This window comes from Corapipo altera, unplaced genomic scaffold (genome assembly GCF_003945725.1).
Source record: "Corapipo altera isolate COAL_440 unplaced genomic scaffold, ASM394572v1 1, whole genome shotgun sequence".
NCBI lineage: Eukaryota > Metazoa > Chordata > Aves > Passeriformes > Pipridae > Corapipo > Corapipo altera.
Genome location: NW_020884873.1, coordinates 12,244,216 through 12,261,705, shown reverse-complemented (window position 1 = coordinate 12,261,705; position 17,490 = coordinate 12,244,216). Strand labels below are relative to the sequence as shown.

At 44.0% G+C, this 17,490-nt stretch overlaps 1 protein-coding gene across 4 annotated transcripts in view; it reads right to left on the bottom strand.

The window, feature by feature from the left end:
- The window catches only part of STAB2 (stabilin 2), an 85,031-nt gene that overhangs the window by 1,778 nt on the left and 65,763 nt on the right, over positions 1–17,490 (bottom strand). For 2 of the 4 annotated variants that reach the window (XM_027656874.1, XM_027656879.1), the window contains 16 exons: positions 17,125–17,271; positions 15,983–16,039; positions 15,395–15,518; positions 14,181–14,330; positions 12,247–12,351; positions 11,752–11,859; positions 10,875–11,068; positions 9,757–9,898; positions 9,297–9,430; positions 8,019–8,184; positions 7,681–7,787; positions 6,952–7,071; positions 6,047–6,205; positions 3,756–3,863; positions 1,344–1,472; positions 241–360 (listed from right to left, as the gene is read on the bottom strand). In XM_027656874.1, the coding sequence (XP_027512675.1) occupies positions 241–360; positions 1,344–1,472; positions 3,756–3,863; positions 6,047–6,205; positions 6,952–7,071; positions 7,681–7,787; positions 8,019–8,184; positions 9,297–9,430; positions 9,757–9,898; positions 10,875–11,068; positions 11,752–11,859; positions 12,247–12,351; positions 14,181–14,330; positions 15,395–15,518; positions 15,983–16,039; positions 17,125–17,271 (2,070 nt within the window). Of the gene's footprint in view, positions 1–240; positions 361–1,343; positions 1,473–3,755; positions 3,864–6,046; positions 6,206–6,951; positions 7,072–7,680; positions 7,788–8,018; positions 8,185–9,296; positions 9,431–9,756; positions 9,899–10,874; positions 11,069–11,748; positions 11,860–12,246; positions 12,352–14,180; positions 14,331–15,394; positions 15,519–15,982; positions 16,040–17,124; positions 17,272–17,490 lie in introns of those variants that run through there. The other 2 variants (XM_027656888.1, XM_027656898.1) reach the window with 2 other exon arrangements.

Below are 17,490 nucleotides of genomic sequence, written 5' to 3'. Positions count from 1 at the left end.
AGTCCAGTTTAATTCAGCTCTCTTTGAAGGTGGACTTGAGATACTGCTGTAGACCACAGCCTCAGTTTTGCTACAAGAGACAACCCAATTCCACACACTGGTGAGACAGGAGAGCCAGGAACTTATATGTTGTTTTCTTGAATTAATTTCTCTTTTTTTCCAACTAGACATTTTCCTTTCATGAAGTCATTCCCTCTTAACCTTATATTCATAGTTTCTCAAAACAAAATGAACACTTACTGAGAAAAGATCATAAGTAGGTTCTGGTGGAGTCAGTGCAGAAGAACTTTCATATGAGGGGTTGGTGATATTTGAAGGCTGTGACTTGTCCAGTGATGATGTGTCAGTCTCATCTTTTGACTACACAAAAGCACATAAGCCTGCTTAAAATTCATCCTCCTTCCAGTGCATTAAGTGGGGCACTTAAGCTTCACTACCAGCTGATGCAGTGTTGTGACTGAACTGGCTGTATCATCTAACTCACTATCTCTGAGCATAAACTATGTTTTGTATTGTTATTGTATTACTCAGGACACCTAACACTGATTTTCCTCTCCCTTCTTATTTTTAAGCCTCAGCAAAGAATAGGAGAGGAAGCGTGGCCCTGACCTTGTGCCTGGGGTAAAAAGTACCTGATTGGTCCCGAGTGCTCTCATTGCAACTATATAAAAAACCAGGCATTTCCCCTGGCTCTCAGGTCCTGTGCTTTGTTTTTAGAAGATGATTCCTATTATATGCAGGGCCTAGAACAGGAAGGAATTTCTGTTTATTAAAGGTGGACTTTCTTTTGAATTCTTGTGTATTCTATAACTTTTTTTGTCATCCCTCATCTCTGAGTAGCTTGGCTGTTGCTGGCTGGTTTCACATCATCATGTGACGTGAGATAGTAAAGTTAGTTAAGAGAAATCAAACATGAGAGCACATCAATATAAAAACCTGCACTCTTCAATCCTGCAGTCATTTAAATTTGCTTGTCTTTTGAATCTGGCCTTTTTCCTATCAAACATTTCAACCTCCAGAGCAACAGAATGATTAGCTATGCCACAGAGGAGGGGGAGGTGAACTTTCAGTGGTTGCAATTACCTGCAGGAAGTTTCCATGCATGCAGGAGCCCATTGGGCACCCTGGGTGGAGATGTCTGAGGGCAAATGTAAGCTTGTGCCCAAGACCAGTGTGGGAGCCTTCCCCACTTTCTCTGTCTCAATCTGAACAGTTCAAGTGGGAAGTGATGGGGAGTATTTCTGTCTTAACAAAATACACAGAGAAACTGGAGGTTGTGAATTTGGGAGGTGCAGTGGGTCTGGAGAAGCCCCCCCTGCTTTGTGTTCCTGTCTGCCACCTACCTTGAAGTGCTGGAAGCTTGTGTTTCTCTTCCTGAACCTGAGGTAAGAATATCCAATAAGAGCCACAATTCCAGTAACTAGGCAGATGCCAAAGAATATTCCTGTCCCGGTACTGGCATGGAGAGGAACCTGGAAGCAAGCAGGAGGGTGAATGAGCTGTGGGTGGGCACTGGTCACCTTCCAACAGCCAAACACATGTAGTGTTCCTTGGAGATATGCTCTGAACCTGAGCTGCTGTTGTGCTTGAATTCGTGGTACATGTTTCCTAGAGACAGTTGAAGTGGCTTTTTGATAGAATCATTAACTGTTTAGGTTGAAACAGGTCATCGAGTCCAACCATTCACCCAGCACTGCCAAGACCACCACTAAACCAGGTCCCGAAGCGCCACATCTACACATCTTAAAGCCTTCCAGGGGTGGTGACTCTACCACTTTCCTGGCAGCCTGTTCCAATGTTTGACAACCCTTTTCATGAAGAAATTTTTCATGATATTCAGACTAAAGCTCCCCTGATGCAACTTTAGGTCATTTCCTCTTGTCCTGTTAACTCGGGAAGAGAGACAGGCCTCCACCTTGGTACAACCTCCTTTCAGGCAGATTTTTTTGGGGGGTACTGGACATGGCCTCCAGTACACCTTCATCTTCTTTATGGTTTTAAAGTTGAAAGTTTTGAAGAATGCCTGAGGCATCTTTTCTGGTCAAGTTTTTCAAAGGAGCAACAGGGGCTACAATAAGACTTAAACCTTCCTGGCTTGAGGGAGAGAAACGGGTACCAGATTTGCCTGAGTAGTTTTGTAAACGTGTCCTACAAACTCTAGAGGGCTTTGCATGCGTTCAGGCTCACTCCCCACTGCTTTGTACACTGGGGAAGTGATGGTTATTGCCAACTATCAGTAGCCATACTATCCTCTAAGCCCTGCTTACCAGGGCTCAAACCAAACCGCATCTGAGACCTAGGCCCGTCTCATCACTGGTCAGAGGGACTGTAGCCTGTGCAGAGGGGTTGTAGGGCTGGTCTTGGCTCTGCCAGTAGCCCAGCACCTGCTTTCTCTAGGTCCTTTTGCCCCAACACATGCAAAGCCTTTATCCTGAAATCATTCTTCAGTTAAGTAAGTAAAGTACCAATCCATATAACTGTATATCATTTTTATAAATATTTTAATAAATATGTAGGTGAAGGACTGAAAAAAATTCTCACATGATTTGGATTTAATCTGAAGGGAAGAAATGCTTCTAGACTCTGACTTGGTTTGCCTTCTGCAGTTATGTGGCCTGACAGACAGGTATCATGAAGGTGACTGATAGTTTAGGGGTCATGGTAAGCTTTAGGGGCCCCAGGGCATACAGCCACTCAAACTGCAGTCTCCCCAAAGCATTGTGCTCTTTGCTGACATTCTGGAGATGAGGAGGGTCCGGAAACAGTTAAGAGGTTTGTATTGCTTTTCATACAATGCCTTAACTCTGTGGCCTCGTACTTAGGAAAAAAATTATTAAACTTACCCTGACAAAAATAATCATATTGTTGTCCTAATAGATATGCTGTCTTTTTTTTTGTGTGTGTGTTTGTTTGTTTGTTTGGGTTTGTTTGTTTGTTTTTTTGTTTTTTTAAGAAAACAATTTATATGGTGCAGCTGGACAGCTAAATATTAGAAAAGGTTTAGTTGCCCTCTAGCATGTGAAAGGTATTATAATGAGTGTAATATCATGATGCTGTAGACTGACAGAAATTGCCTGTTATTTTGAATCATTTGCAGGCATTAATTTATACTATTACCCAAGTGTGTCGTTTCCTGCTTCTGAGAATTGTAGGCTGCAAGAGGTTTTTGTGAACTGAGACTGTGCAGGCATATTACTGGACTTCTAGCAATATGCCTGCACATAAAAAGCTGGTTTATAAAGGAGAAAGGGTTGCTCAGAACAAAATGAAGGTGAGAAATAGGGTGTCAATAGGATTAACCTTGTGGACCAAGGAGATGGCTGGATAACTGGAACCTTTGCAGAAATTCATGCAGGCAAAAAAATATATCTGTTTTCAAAACACCATGTTGTTTTTGATAGGAAAGAACACCAGGGCAAGAGTAAACAATGTTCCTTAGAAGCTTGAAAGATCTCTTTGGAAGAACTAAAATGGAGCTTTATGAAATCTCCATTACATACATGAGCTCTGTTATTTTATACAAAGAAAATAAATTTATAAATGTGGGAAGAAATTATTCAGCTGGAAACATTTTGAATAAGCTTCACTGGCACCTTGTTTTCAATTTCCAGTTCTCTTTGAAAGTAACCTTTTAAGCTGAGAACTGCATATATGACAGGGAAACTGGGAATATATGAAGTTCAGCAATGAGTTTAGGATGATATAAGCCACAGCACCTCCCATCACATCAAAAAACTAAATCAGTATGTACTTACAGGTTCTGGTGGAGCTTTTAGAGGTTCTGAAATGATGTGGATTATTCCATTGGAAGCAATTATATCCCACTCAACGATAGCGCTTCTGTCCACATATCGGATCTCGCTCTGACAGGAAAAAGAGGAATGAGAGCTGAGCTTTGACGCTTCTCCCTTTGGGACTGAAATAAACATTGTCTACTTCCCCACCTCAGTTACTGACACCCATGAGAGAAAAAACACATGGGGGCTTAGACTGCTGCCTCCCTGGACATCAGCCTGGGATGGCCCTGGGCTGGTCATGGTTCTCCTGTGCATGAAGTAGCCATCATCATTACCTGCATATTGCCTTCAGGCATTCATCTCTCCTTCCCACTCCCCCAACCCCCCTTGCTTTTTCTCTTCTCTAAGTAAAGTGTTTTGTTGTGGTGCTTGTGCAAGTGCCAAGCTCTGCCTAGGAGCTCTGTTAGTCCCAAGTACCAGGCAGTTGCTTTCTGGGCTGAGGCTGTCACTTGTTTGCAGACTCAAGAGAGCTGGGTCAGCCCTGATAGGGAATCACTGCCCATGTTTTATTTGGTGCCCCCATTTGGCAGGTTATCTGGATGGGATCAGTTGCTGCCAAGCCAACACTTCTCTAAATTCTGCTGATAATGGGAGTCTTTGACTGTTTCAGGCTGGTCCTGAGTCTCTCCAGCCTGCATTTGTGTTTTAGGAGGGTAGATTCATGGGCATCTGCACTATTACAAGCTGTGCTTTCAGTTGCATGCTGGCACAGTGGTTTCTCCTCAGTGGGCAGAACCAGAAGCTGCTGCCTGCTCTTGCCCCTGGCATGAGACAGTACACTGCTGCTGAAGCATACAGCAACTTTCTGTGCCCAGGGAGGAAGGGCTCAGTGTGGTGTCAATGCAAAACACTGGGAGTCACCTTGTGTCCTTCCTCTCCCTCAACTCTGTGCTGCTCTGCCAGGGTCCTGGTGAAAGATTTGTGGGCTCCAACCGTGTGTGCTGGGGTAGGGGTGCTTGGCTGCCACTTCTCCTTGCCACCCTGGCACCCAACTGAGCTTTACTGCAGGTGGGTGAACTGAGGACTTGCTCAGGTCCTCCACAAAGGAGGCAAATCAACAGATTTCTAACCTCAAAGTCTTCCCTTGGCAGCTTTTGAAGAAAGCTGGTTGTGGGGTTTCTTTTTATTTGTTTGTGGTTTTGGGGTTTTTTGCCTTTTTTTTTCTTTAAATGGAAGATGTCTCTTAGCTCATAGATCAAAGTCACCCAAAAATGCTCCTGGCGTGCTACTGAGTGATACAGGTAAGCCTTGTACTGGTGTACCTGATCTCTCTGAAGGATATACTTTATTAATGCAATTACTGGGTTTGCAGTATAAGGTGGTTTTAAAAATATAAGTGGTAATTCTTGTGCCAAAGGAGTTTCCTCTGAAAGGGGGAGGAGGAAGGCAGCAAAGACAACAGATGAATCATTTGTGCACCTCTTCCTGCAGTACGTATTTCTTCATTGTTGGTGTCCATGAAAATCTGCCCTTGGCCCCAGTTGGTATGTTAGGCACCATTCTCTAGAGCACGTTTTAATTGCAAGCCCACACCTGCAGAGCTTTTTATTTTTGTATTGATCTATGCAGCATCACCCACATCAGAGTCCCAGACCTGGTTTGAAGGGGTTGCTGCCACAGGGGTCATTTGAACACTTGAGCAGTGAGTGTTTTCTCAATAACAAATGAGAAGCTGGGGGTGTTTTTGAAAGATGCATTCCCCTAATTCAAAAAATACTTTCCATTTGCAAAAAGAATATAAATTTTCATATTTAAACCCCACCAAAATAGTAATAAAAAGGCAAACCACTCTTTCGTCTGCTTTTGCTCTGAGCAAGGCTGTGTTGGAGTCTCCTGCCTCTCCCAAAAAGTTACTAAGAAACTTTACAAATGCCAACACCTACCTTTAATTATATATTGCTGCTCTCATCTCTTCACCTATCACACAGCCATTTCCCATAATCCTGCCAGGCTGAAGGAAGGGTTGAATCAAGCCTGTATCCCCATCCTGCCATTCCTGCAGGTCACTTGAACAGCTTCCTTTGAGTTTTGCAGGTCAGAGATTGGCTGTTTGCAAAGTTGTAGATTTGCAGTTTGCCAGTTGTTATCCCACAGTCTCTGGGCAGGAAGGAGCCTTCTGAATTCAGTCTCTCATTGCTGCCCACTCTAACCTTATCAAATTGCTCTCCAGAGCAGTGTGCTAACCGATTACAGGGTATAGCATGAGCAGGGGGAAAAGCAGGAGGACAGGAAATTTATTACAATGGTACCTGTTCAGTGGTGGGGGCTTGATGTTCCTGGCCCCTGGTGTTTGTAATGAGGAGTTTTTTCCCTAGATGAGTTAGAAGAGTGGTTCCATTGGTCAAGTCCTCATAAAACACTATCCTGGCATTAGATAAATGATACTCGATGTCTCTCCCTGAAAGTGTCTGCAAATGAGGGCAAAATACAAGGAGCGTTAATGGATCTCATTAATCCTCTGGATTTACTGGTAGGCTAAGTGCCTGTGACCTTTTTCCTCTCTCTGCTGTTAATGCTGCAGCAAGTGCAGCAGCAATAGGAGCTATGGGGAAATCTGCATGTGAACAGTGGGACCTTGGTCCCTGCTGGCCTCCGACAGCTGCCTGCAGCAGGCAGTACCTGAATTCCTGCAGGAGAAAGGATTTTACTCTTCTGTATGATGAGCTGGAGTGATGAGCCTCAGAGATATCCCAAACAGCTTAACGATGTAAGCCAGTGCATAAACCCATGTGAATCGATTGAGACGACATTTAATTGAAGGAAGGAAAGAAAGAATAGAAGGGATAAGCATAGAAATGAAGCTAGGAACAGATGCTTTTAGTGTATTTGTAGGAAATACCAAAGCTATGTGCTGCTTTCTTCAAATACTGCTCAATACTAATAAGTCAGAACAGACTTGTTTCCCTGATGGAAAAGTCTCTGTATTTACTCAAACACTTGATAACCTTGCACTTCTATCCGTGCAAGGGAAATGGAAACAATGAATTCACCTCTTTCAGGAGCACAGTTTAAATTACATGGAGTTACACAGAAGTCATATCATACTAAGACTTTTTTTTTAAGCTTAAATTTCACTGAGATACAGAAACCCATAATGGCTGTTTAAAATGTGTTATTAAAATGAGGAAGGAAAAAAAAAGGAAAAACCACTAACCTCATTTTCCTTTAACCCACTATCATTTGGAGCAAAGAGAGTGGCATGCACTGACAGGTCCGTGAGGTACTGGAGGAACTCTCTCCCCTTTCTAGAGCTGTTGGAGTAAGCCATGATGTCCTAGGCAGAAACAAAATCCAGCTTTACTAAAAGCAATTGTGCACTCCTGAGTGGAGAGTGGAAAAGATGAGACCATATAAATAACAAAGGAACTTTCTCTTATTAGCCATGAAGCAGATGTGGAGTGACATTACAAAGGAAGTTTGTATTCAAAATCCAGCTTTAGCTGCTGATTTGATGAGGACATCTTAAACTGAGTTGCAGTTGTACATATAATGCCTTTCTGAGTACTGGCAAGGAAAGGACCCTTTTAACATTTTTTCTTTTCCCAGTAGCAATACAATAAAGTTCCAAAGCACAGTGCTCCTTGTGATGCTTAAAAAGCCAGGAGCATTTGTGTAGAGAATCTCCTTTATGCTAAAGCTGCACCAGCATTTTAACTCCAAATACATTTTAGAAACCAGAAAACTGTTTGGAGCCAGCAATTACAAAAATAGTAACTAAGTTCTGATGTTGATGGTGCAGGTTTAGACCATACCCCCTTGCTTTACTAGTGTGTTGTGGTTACGTGTGTTTGCTGTGCTAGTAAAGCAAACAGTGAGATACAACCCACAAATTCCCCTTCGCTTCCCTCCCCCCCCTAAGCAGCGTGTCAGCCCCGGGCCGTACCGACAGGAAGTTTGTCAGCGTTGGGAAGGACATCAGCACTTGCAGCAAATTCCCATTGCAGGAGAAGCCGTCCCCCACGTAGCCTGGCTTGCAGGTGCAGTTCACCTCTGAAAGATTTGAACACGGACAGTTGTTTGGGCAGATGCCCTTCCCGAGAAGGCTTTAGGCTGCCCTGTGCCTGAGGAACAACTTGCAGGCAACATTTTTTTTTTTTTAAAGTCAAAAAGCATCAGATTCTCTTGTAGTGTTATCTAGAAGCCTGTAGCTGATGCAAGGAACCAATACCTGGGCTGCTGCTCCCATTTAGCCCAGAGGGATGTGGCAAAGGACCCTCTTACCTTTCTCTCTGTAGCAGAAAACATCCCAGGTTTCACTCAGATTGACTCTTTTCCCATAGTCTACGATGCCGACGTACCCAGAACCACAGTTTGGAGAGGAGAAGCCGGTCGGGTAGCCCACTCTTTCCCCATCTAGCCAGCCAGCAGAGCACAGGTGGTACCTTGCCTGTGGTTGGCACAGCCATAAGGGGAGAAAACAGGGAGTTGCTGGATGGTGGGGCTGGAGAACTTCGGATGAAATGAGCAATCCCCCCAGGGTGCTCAGGCAGCACCTGCCTTGCCAGCACTCTTTCTGTGCATCTGAGTAGTCTCTGTTCATCCATCTGTCCTGCAGCCTGCCCTGTGCAGAGCTAAGGGGCTGCAGAAACTGGTTCCATTTCAGAGGAGCCCCTCTGAAAGTTGGTGTCTCCCGGTACAGACCAATAGATCCTTTCCTGGAAAAGCTTCCCTGAATGCACTTCCCTGAGTGGATGTGAAAGCCAAAGGTGATGTGCAATTCCACTATGTGCCAGCCCACCTTTTGCCAGTGTGGGAAGGACTGACAAAGCAGCTCAACACAGAAAGTAAGTCATCAGAAGTTCTGGAGCCAGCCCCATTGCCAACTTTGCTGCTTCAAGGGAAGTATTTAGACTATGGAGCACAGGGAACCTGCAGCTCTGGCTGCAATCTGAGTCTCCTTGAGCAGCAGGAAGACGTGTATGTCCTGGCCGAGGTACAGCCTCACATTTAGCTAAAGGTGTCTCTAAATGGTGAGTGTCTTTCTTCCTTCTGTAGGCGTGAAGGGGTCAGAAAGAGGCTTCTAAAACAAGTTTTGCAAATCCAAATTGTGATGCTCATCCCAGTGACATCAGCCATGTGTTGTCTATAACATACTCAAGGAAAATAATACAGAAATGGGTCTGCGAACTTAACAGCATTTGGGGAAAAGATTCCTAGAGACTTACTTGAAAGAAATAAATTAAGAAATAAATAATTCTGAGGCGCACATATCTCTAAGAAGTATTAAACCCCCAAGGAAAATACTCTGAAAGTCTTACTCTACCTCTCACCCCAGTATCACTGGAAACAGGAACTTTGCAAGTGGTTTCAGTGTTGTGTGAGCAGGCACGAAACCAACAAACAGCCTGAAAAGTGCTCCTGGCCAAACATGGCATGAGGGAAGAAAAGGAAGGAAAATGAAGCTTATTAGCACAGAGCAGCCCCCCTTGCTCCTCCCTCTCCATTTGTGTGTGGCTAAATTCATGCTGGGGATCTCCTCCCACGGAGAGGCTGCCTCACCTTCTGCGCGTACAGCAGCTGGGTATATGTAGCAATGGTGGCTGACTCGTTGGCACAGGCCTCCTTTGCCTTCTCATAAGTCATTTTGTACTGCCCTTGTGGGGACCGCAGATGGAAAACCCCAACCGTGGTATCTGCAAAGAGAGAGAAGGACCAGCTCTTCCTGAGGGGGTTTCCAAGTCTGGATGCAGAGTCAGCTGTCCCATGGAAATACTCATGAATTTTGTGAAATGTAGTTAGGACAGATTGATTCCTTAGGGGTAACATTCCCACCTGGAATGCCCTCACATCTTGCTTCATAAATCTAGGATTGCAAGGTACGTAAGCACACCTTCTAACTGCAATCTTCTCATGGTTTCAAGGGGACATTAGTAAAGGGTTGAGTGAGCTTACAGATCCTGGCCACTGGCCTCAGTGCAGTGGCTCAGGGATGATGGTGTGCATGGAGTGCCATCCTCACCTTGGAAATGGAGGTCGGCACAGTCAGCATCGGGGTGGCACTGCCCGTTGTCTTGCAAGCAGCGGTCAAGAGGAAGCTGCATCACGGTGCAGTTCAGCCCATCACCAATGTAGTTATTTTTACATTCGCACTTACGTTTGTCCTGGTCAGACAGAGAATGAAAAAGGCCAAGCCAAGTACTTAGCTGACATAAAAACGGTATTTCAAGCAACATTCTGAACTGCTGGAAGAATTTCACTTGATATAAGCAGGAATAGACAAACAGGAGACCTGCTCCTAGCAACTAACCAAAATGTTTACCCGTGTACTTTGGTGCTGTGATGAATTAACACCAAAGCATAATTTCATTCACAAAATTAATAACATGCATTGCAGAGTTATGTGACATATAATTTACAAAAATGGATGGCAAATATATAAAAATTATATTTAAATGACTGGGTATGGAAGCAAGATAAAAATTTAACGGCCCACTGATAGTAATAAATGAAACCAAGTAGGAATCGGTGACATCCAGGGGTTGTGACGGTTGACAGCTGGAATGGATTAGTGGCAAGACTTTTCTAGATCACTCCTGGAAGGCAGCTCAGGCAAGACACCGAAATGGAACAGACAGGTGATCCTGAAAGCACCAGGACAAATGCTGGGTCAAGTCACCAGCACAAGTTTCCTAAATCACATTGACCATGTGGGCTGTGGAATTTTTATCATGTGGCTGCAAAGCTTTTTATTTGAGTCCAGCAAGTGACATTATTCCCTTGACTATCCCTTTATTTAGCTTCCAAACTGTATTTAGTTTCAATCCAACAAACTCCTGTTGCAAATAAGAATATCAGTAGGGTGAGCCAAGAGTGGGACAGAAAAACTGTGCATGCAAAATATCCCATCCTCTGTGGTACCTCATTCCCCAGAGCAAAGATGTCAAACTATTTCTCACCCTTCAGCTGAAAGGATACTCAACTGGTATGGAAAGTAGGTTAGAGCTCAGTAAAGGTTGTTTTGGAAAACAGGGACTTAAAGGGGTACAGAGCATGATCCAACCAGAGGAAAGGCTTCTCCTGGCACCAGGAAGAAATGCCTCAGACCTCCCTGCTGGGGACTGAAATCATTCAACTTACAGGTCCTATGACAGTGCAAATGGCATGCTCATGGCAGCCTCCATTGAACCCATCAGCGCAAGGATTTATTGGAAGGCACGTAAACCCATCTCCCTTGTATCCTTTTTGGCAGTTGCAGAAGACTTTCACCCCAATTTGTGTGCATTCAGCCACCTTGTGACACCCACCATTGTTTTGTTTGCAAAGTTCTGCAGCTGTATGGGAGAAAGAAAGCAAGTGAGTAAAGTTTACTTTTAAAGATCATGTTCTTCATAAAGAAAAACCTTCACTGTTTCTTTCAAGGTACACTAAAGTACTGGAATAATTCTGCTGGGGAAAAAAGGACTGTTTCTTTTTCCTGGGACGTTACTGAATTTCTGTGAAGGCTATCCTTTAGGTCTCTGAAGCCCTTGTCAGGATGTTCTTGATTTAAGAGACGCAGCATCATCCTGCAGACTTCTGGCCAGGTTGACTTTGGAAGATGCAAGATACCTGGCTGAGAAAGAACAACTGTTTCTGCAACAGTGTTACCAGGGTACTACCTTGATTAAGGTCATCAAAGAAAATCATAGAATCATTTAGACTGGAAAAGACTTCTAAGATCATGGAGTCCAATTCTAAATGCTGTCAGGGAAACCCTGCTTAAAACTGTGTTGTCTTCCACGCCTGACTGAGGTGCACTTATCACTCGAGCTCCTGGTTAGTAAAATCTGGCAAAATCGACCTTATGCTTTAGAAAATCCTGATCTCTGTATATTCTAAATTTGTTTCACTTGCTGCTGTGTGGAATTTTTTAGGTTCAACAGGCAACATTTCATACTGGACATTAACTGCATGCATGTGTATGTGGCAGAGGGAACAACCTGCCTTCCTGTTGTGAGTGGGAGGGGGAGCTCACCTGTGCATGTGATCCCATCCCCGTCATACAGAGGCTTGCACTGGCACGTCTTGTTCTCTGTGCAGACAGCGTTGGGGGAGCAGCTGGGGGAACACACTGGCGGCAGAGCTGTAGGGAAGGCAGAACAGCTGGAATGAAAGAGCTCTTCGTATCACAATGCCCTTGTTTTCATGCAGAGGGAGAACGCCTCATACCAGTCTTGCTAACTGGAAAATCTGTAAGAATATTTTTTTTTTTTTGACTGCTTAGCCCTGGGGTGATACCTTCTCTCAAGCACCTCTACAGGGGAGGTAAGAACTCCTATTCCCATATCACAAAGGAGGAGACAATGGGGTGAAGGGACTTGTTCACAGTCCAGAGTCCCTTAGTGTTCTTTGATGGCTCCTGATGTTATTAACTCTTTCTCTCCCTTATCTATGGAAACCTTCTGTTGAATTACAAGGGCTTTCAACCCATGGCTCCATGTGACAGAGTCTGATGAGAGGAGGCAGAGACCTAGCTTGGTTTCACACAGCCGGCCAGTCCATCCTGTTTCACAGAAACATCGTCCTGTTCCTGAGTATCCTTCATCACACTGCCCGTTGTTCTTGCACTCACAGGCTGGAAAAGAAACACAGAGAGATCACATGCAGGGCTGCCATTGGGAAAGGGGAAGATCTTTCTCCACAGAAACATCACCTAGACTGTCAGTTTAGACCCAGTATTATCCAGCAATAATTTAGATGAGTCTAACTTCATGGTTTTTCACCATGAGGTCAGTCAACAGAGGACCAGACTTTCCAGAGCGGTTGAGCGTTCTCCATCCTTGGAGGTTTGCAAGTCCTGAGAGGATAAATCCTGAAAAACATGAGCTCAGGACTGACCCTGTTTAGAGAAGAGGGTTGGACTAGAGACCTTCTGAAACCCCTTCCAATTTGATTTATCCTGTGGTCCTATGATTTTAGAACTGGCATTAATTCAGTGTGCCTCTGAAAATGAGTATTGATCTGCATTTTGGTGGAGTAGCAAACTTCACAAAGAACTGTGGCAGGAAGGAGTTAATGGCTGAGCTGAAGACCCAGATGGATCAGTCCTAATGAGCAGCAGCTGGTAATTGTGAGGAAGCCAGAGAAAACCAAGGTGTGTAGAGGGAGAGGGTTTGATCGCTGTGTGGGAGAAGGACTAGCTGAGTAAGGAAGCCAGATATGAGGTTAGTGAGCTTTGCTGTAAAATATAGACAAGTTACCTGTAATTTTTTTTTAAGGTTTTAGATATTTTTGTGACTAAAAGCTTTTGGATTCCTTTTATAATGGGATGTTACTCCTTGTGCCCTGCAGAATGAGGCATGAGAGGGTGATTTAATCTATAGGTGATGTTTTTTGCCCCACTCTTTGGGTCCTGCAATAACTTATATGCTGAGTCCTCTTAAGGAATTATTGATGGCTCTCTGCTTTATAAGGTAATGCTGTAGCATCCTTTCTTACCTTATCTGTCTTCCTGAAATATTGTTGTTTAAAGAAGAAAACGATGTGGGGTTGGTGGAACTGATTTTTTGAAAACCTGTCCTGCTGAAAGGGAGGTTCACTTGCTGGCTTCATTTCTTTTCACCTAGTTACTTAATTTCTGGCTGTCATAAATACACATCAAAAAGAAGGGGCTAGAAAACTTTTTTTTCTTAGAAAATTTGGGTTTCAGACTAACAGCTCCTACAGTTTCTGTTATGGTGTGCTATAAATTGGATAAATTGTAGGTAAGCGTAATCCTGAACATTGGTGTCCAAGGCTGTTTTCTTGCATACACCCCAAGAGTATCTAGCCTGTAACTTCCCCATCCTGTGGGCCTCAGGAGAAGTACAGGTGTACATGGTTAGGGTGGAAGGTTTAGTGTTACAGCTTCTTATCTGAAGGCTTTATGTCAGGAAAACATTGAAGTCTAAAGGGTGATATTGATCCTGCTTCCACCTACTTTACATTTAAAACCACAGAGAAGGGGATTATATGAGCAGTTGCTTGACTGTCTCTCTTCACAAATTGCCTTCATCTTGGTGACCTTTTTCTTCTTTACAGAAGTAGTGCATGGCCTTGGCCTCCTGCAGGCCTTGAGGAATCACATTACTAAAATGCTTAAAAAGTCTTAAGCTTTATGTGGATGGGGGAGAAGGGTGTGCTGTAGTTAAAAACACTTGTTGCTGGAGGCTCTACCTCTATTCCCTGTTACTTATGTACCATGTAAGAATAGGAGGTGCTGTGCAGAGACAGCTACGCAGCCTCTGCACCCCCTGCCTTCTCCTCCCTTCTGAGACTTTGTGCCATCTCTCCATGTGAGGAGGTACCCAGGAAAAATGTTGGTGTTAAGTGGGAAGCATTTTTTGACTTGCTTAGAAACTCATTGCTGATGAAATAGTTTGGGCTTGATGTGGGCATTGATATGAAAAGGAAACTGAAACGTACGTCTGCAGTTGAAGCCGTATCTGCCTGGCAAACACAGCTCACACGAAGTCCCGTTGAAGCCCCTGTTGCAGTGGCACTTTCCTGTCCCTGTGTACCCGTCATTGCAGAGGCCGTGGTTGTTGCATGGGGTCTCTGAGCCACCAGGGCAAGCTGAAAGGTTTAAAAAAAAAAAAAGAAAGAAAAAGTGGCTCTTTAGCTCAAGTGTTTATTCATTGTCACTGTTGGTTGTTTACTGTTCTGTAAAAATAACTGAGCAGGGAAATGCCTCTGAACACGTCTCTGGTGAGGCATGTAAAAGCAGCTGTGACACTATGACTACTGCAAGCCTCTTGCTCTAAATTCCTTGACACACTTTTACAACTCCTATCAGTAAGGTGCTGAGGACCCTTCTAGCCCTGGGTCATGAATGCTGTTATCTGGTTGCTTGCTCAGTCAGACCCATCTGTGAATGGCACTCCACAGACCCTGCCAATTTCGAGCCTTGCTTGTGCATATCTATGTGCCTTCATGCTGTATGGGTGAGCCCAAAGCACAGGTCAGGCTGGCCTGGCCAAAATTACATGGGATCTCTATGTGTCTGTCTGTGAAACTGGGACAGAGCAAGCTGGCAGGACTATATGTCACTGGACTTGTCTGCCAACAGAGATTCTTACTTACACCCTGACCCTGTGTGTCCTGGTGGGAGCCTCTGTACTGTTCCCCTACAGGGCTGGGGGTTGAAGGAGCAGTTTGTTAGTGTCTGCTAACTAACAGCTGAGATAAAGCCTCTCAAATTGTCTCACACCTCTTCAAAACTACAATTTCTGAGCTCATTCTGCTGGTGTGTGCACCTGCATGTGGCTGAGCAATCAAGCACTGTGCCTCAGGTGTGTACCAGTGTAAATGTGTGAATCTCATGTCTGTCTGTGTATAAATGGGTTTCAGCTGGTGACTAATTAGGTCTCTCTAGGCTTGGTTATAGCAGGACAGCCTTTACTCTCTATAGCGTTCACTTTGGTACTACTGTGGACTTTAAAACTTGCTGTAAATGTAAAATCAGATTATTTGGAGCAATAACAGTCTCTGTATTCTTTGGCTCTTGCAACCAACTTCCCCCATCTTGCAGCTGGTCTCCCCTCATGCCCCTTATCCCAGCTCTATTGGTTCAGCCTGCTGGGCACTATGCAGCTGTACTGGGGCAGGCTACAGGCCAGCAGTGTAGGTGGGAATCCTACCTTGGCAGTCTGGTCCAAAGTAGCCCTTGCAGCACTTGGCTGTGTGGATGACCATGGAGCAGTTCCGACGGCAACCATCCCTCCGCAGCCCATAGGACTCATATGTGCACCAGCTGATTCCTTCCTGGGCACCACGTGTGCCAGCACAGAGAGGGGAAGGGGGAAACACAGGGAAATGAGTGCTGTGTGGGGGTTTGTTTTTTTCCTCTTTAAATCACAGTTTCTGATGTGCATTGAATCAAAATGTGATGTGTGAAGGGTGCAGATGTGACACCCCCACCTTCTCTTTGATTCCTGACATGTTAAGCACCATTAATGAGAGTGGTGGGGCTTCTCTGATATTAACCAAAGCACTTGCTACAGTGGGTGCTGTGTGAGACCAACAAGCATCTCCCATCACCAGCTCCTGGTTGTTTGTCCAGAAACAGCTTTGTCCTTGAGGCTTTATGGCATCACTTAGTAGTGTGGCAGCAGTGTCAAGGGTTTCCTCTTAATTTATTTATGATAAGAAAATTTTTCTAGTTTGTTTGTGTGAAGTACAGAGAAGAACAAATTAGACAGCTTACATGCAAGATTTAAATGTATTACCTTTGGTTTTGTCCCTGGAGGGCATTTGGAGTTACTGAAACAGCTAACACAATGCCCCTGTTGTATAAAATGGAAAAGGAGAAAAAAGCATATTAAAATAATGGTTACAGAAGACTATTTGACATAGACAAAAAAACCCATTTTCTGAGAGCAGCAAATATGAGTGGAGAAGAGGTAAGACTTATTACACTTGAAAAAGATCATAAAAAGCTCTGGAGAAACAAGAGAGGAGAATGACAACAAAATAGATGCAATAATTTAGTGCCACAAAATACAGAAAAGTAGTTTTGATACCAGAATATAACTTCTGCAAGAAAAAATTTAGTTTCATTTAATGAAATTGTGAAACAGAAGCCAACTTGAGCAGATAGTATATACACAACTGTTGGTATTATAATTGAAATATATATTCCAATAAGCATTTTTTAAGACTAACTAGATGAAAATTTTTTTGCTTCTAGATAATTTCCTTATACATTCAAATTAAACTGAAGAACATTTGGTCTTGAAATTGTTTCAAAATGACTTTCAAAATGTCCCATTTGTGGGACCCATCAAAGTTCACAGAGGAAACTTCCTCCACTCTAATGGTGCCTGTTCAGGTGTGTTAAAGAATATTTCTGTGAAAGTAAGAAATGTCAGAGACTGACACAGACGAAGTAGTTCTTTGTCTTGTATCCTTCATACCCTGTTGGGTATACCCCTTCATGCTGTTGGGACAGTAATATTGTTCCTTTGTGATAGGGAACTTTGTAAATGCAATTTCTATGGACAAATCCAGAGTGTGAACTTCTACTGATTTAAAAGCACTATCAAAAGATTTGTCCTTGCTCAAATTTTTGCTTGCATATGTAAGATTCTGTTCTTATTGAAAACAGGGCATGGCTTGCTAAGGTGGTCTTAACTGAAACCGCTTGTCCTGTATGTTGCTTAATGCGGATGCAAAATTTCTGTTGTTTATCTCTCAGGTGTGGTGCTGCACTTCATAATCCCAGCTCTAACCACATGAAACCAGTCTGAAGTGGTGGGACGTACTCTCAGTAGTGCCAGAGCTGCAGCAAGTGCTACCCCAGTCTCTGTGAAGAAGTTTGGCCCTTGGGCTATGTCTTTATCTTTTTTGGGGGACCAAAAAGGGGGCTGACCATGAAATCCACAGTGAAGAAGCTGTCGCAGCGTCCCCCCAGGCTGGGTTCCATCAGCAGGCAGTTGATACCGTAGGCGATGCCCCCGTCAAACTCCAGCTGCCGCTGCACTATTTTGCACTGTCTGTCATTCAGGAAAAGGGCACCCTGAGAGACAGGATAGGGAGAGAGGGGTATGAGAGGTCATGAGCTGCTCTTTCTTGGGTCCAGGCTGAATCCAGAGCCTGAATGGGAGTTGAGGATAACCTTTCCCCTACAGGGAAGTTCTTGGTGCAAGCTGATGTGTCAAACTATACTGTAGGTAGCATTGAAGGCTGTAGGGGCTTGAAACTAATTTTGTGACCTCTCTTCCTATAGCTGGATACT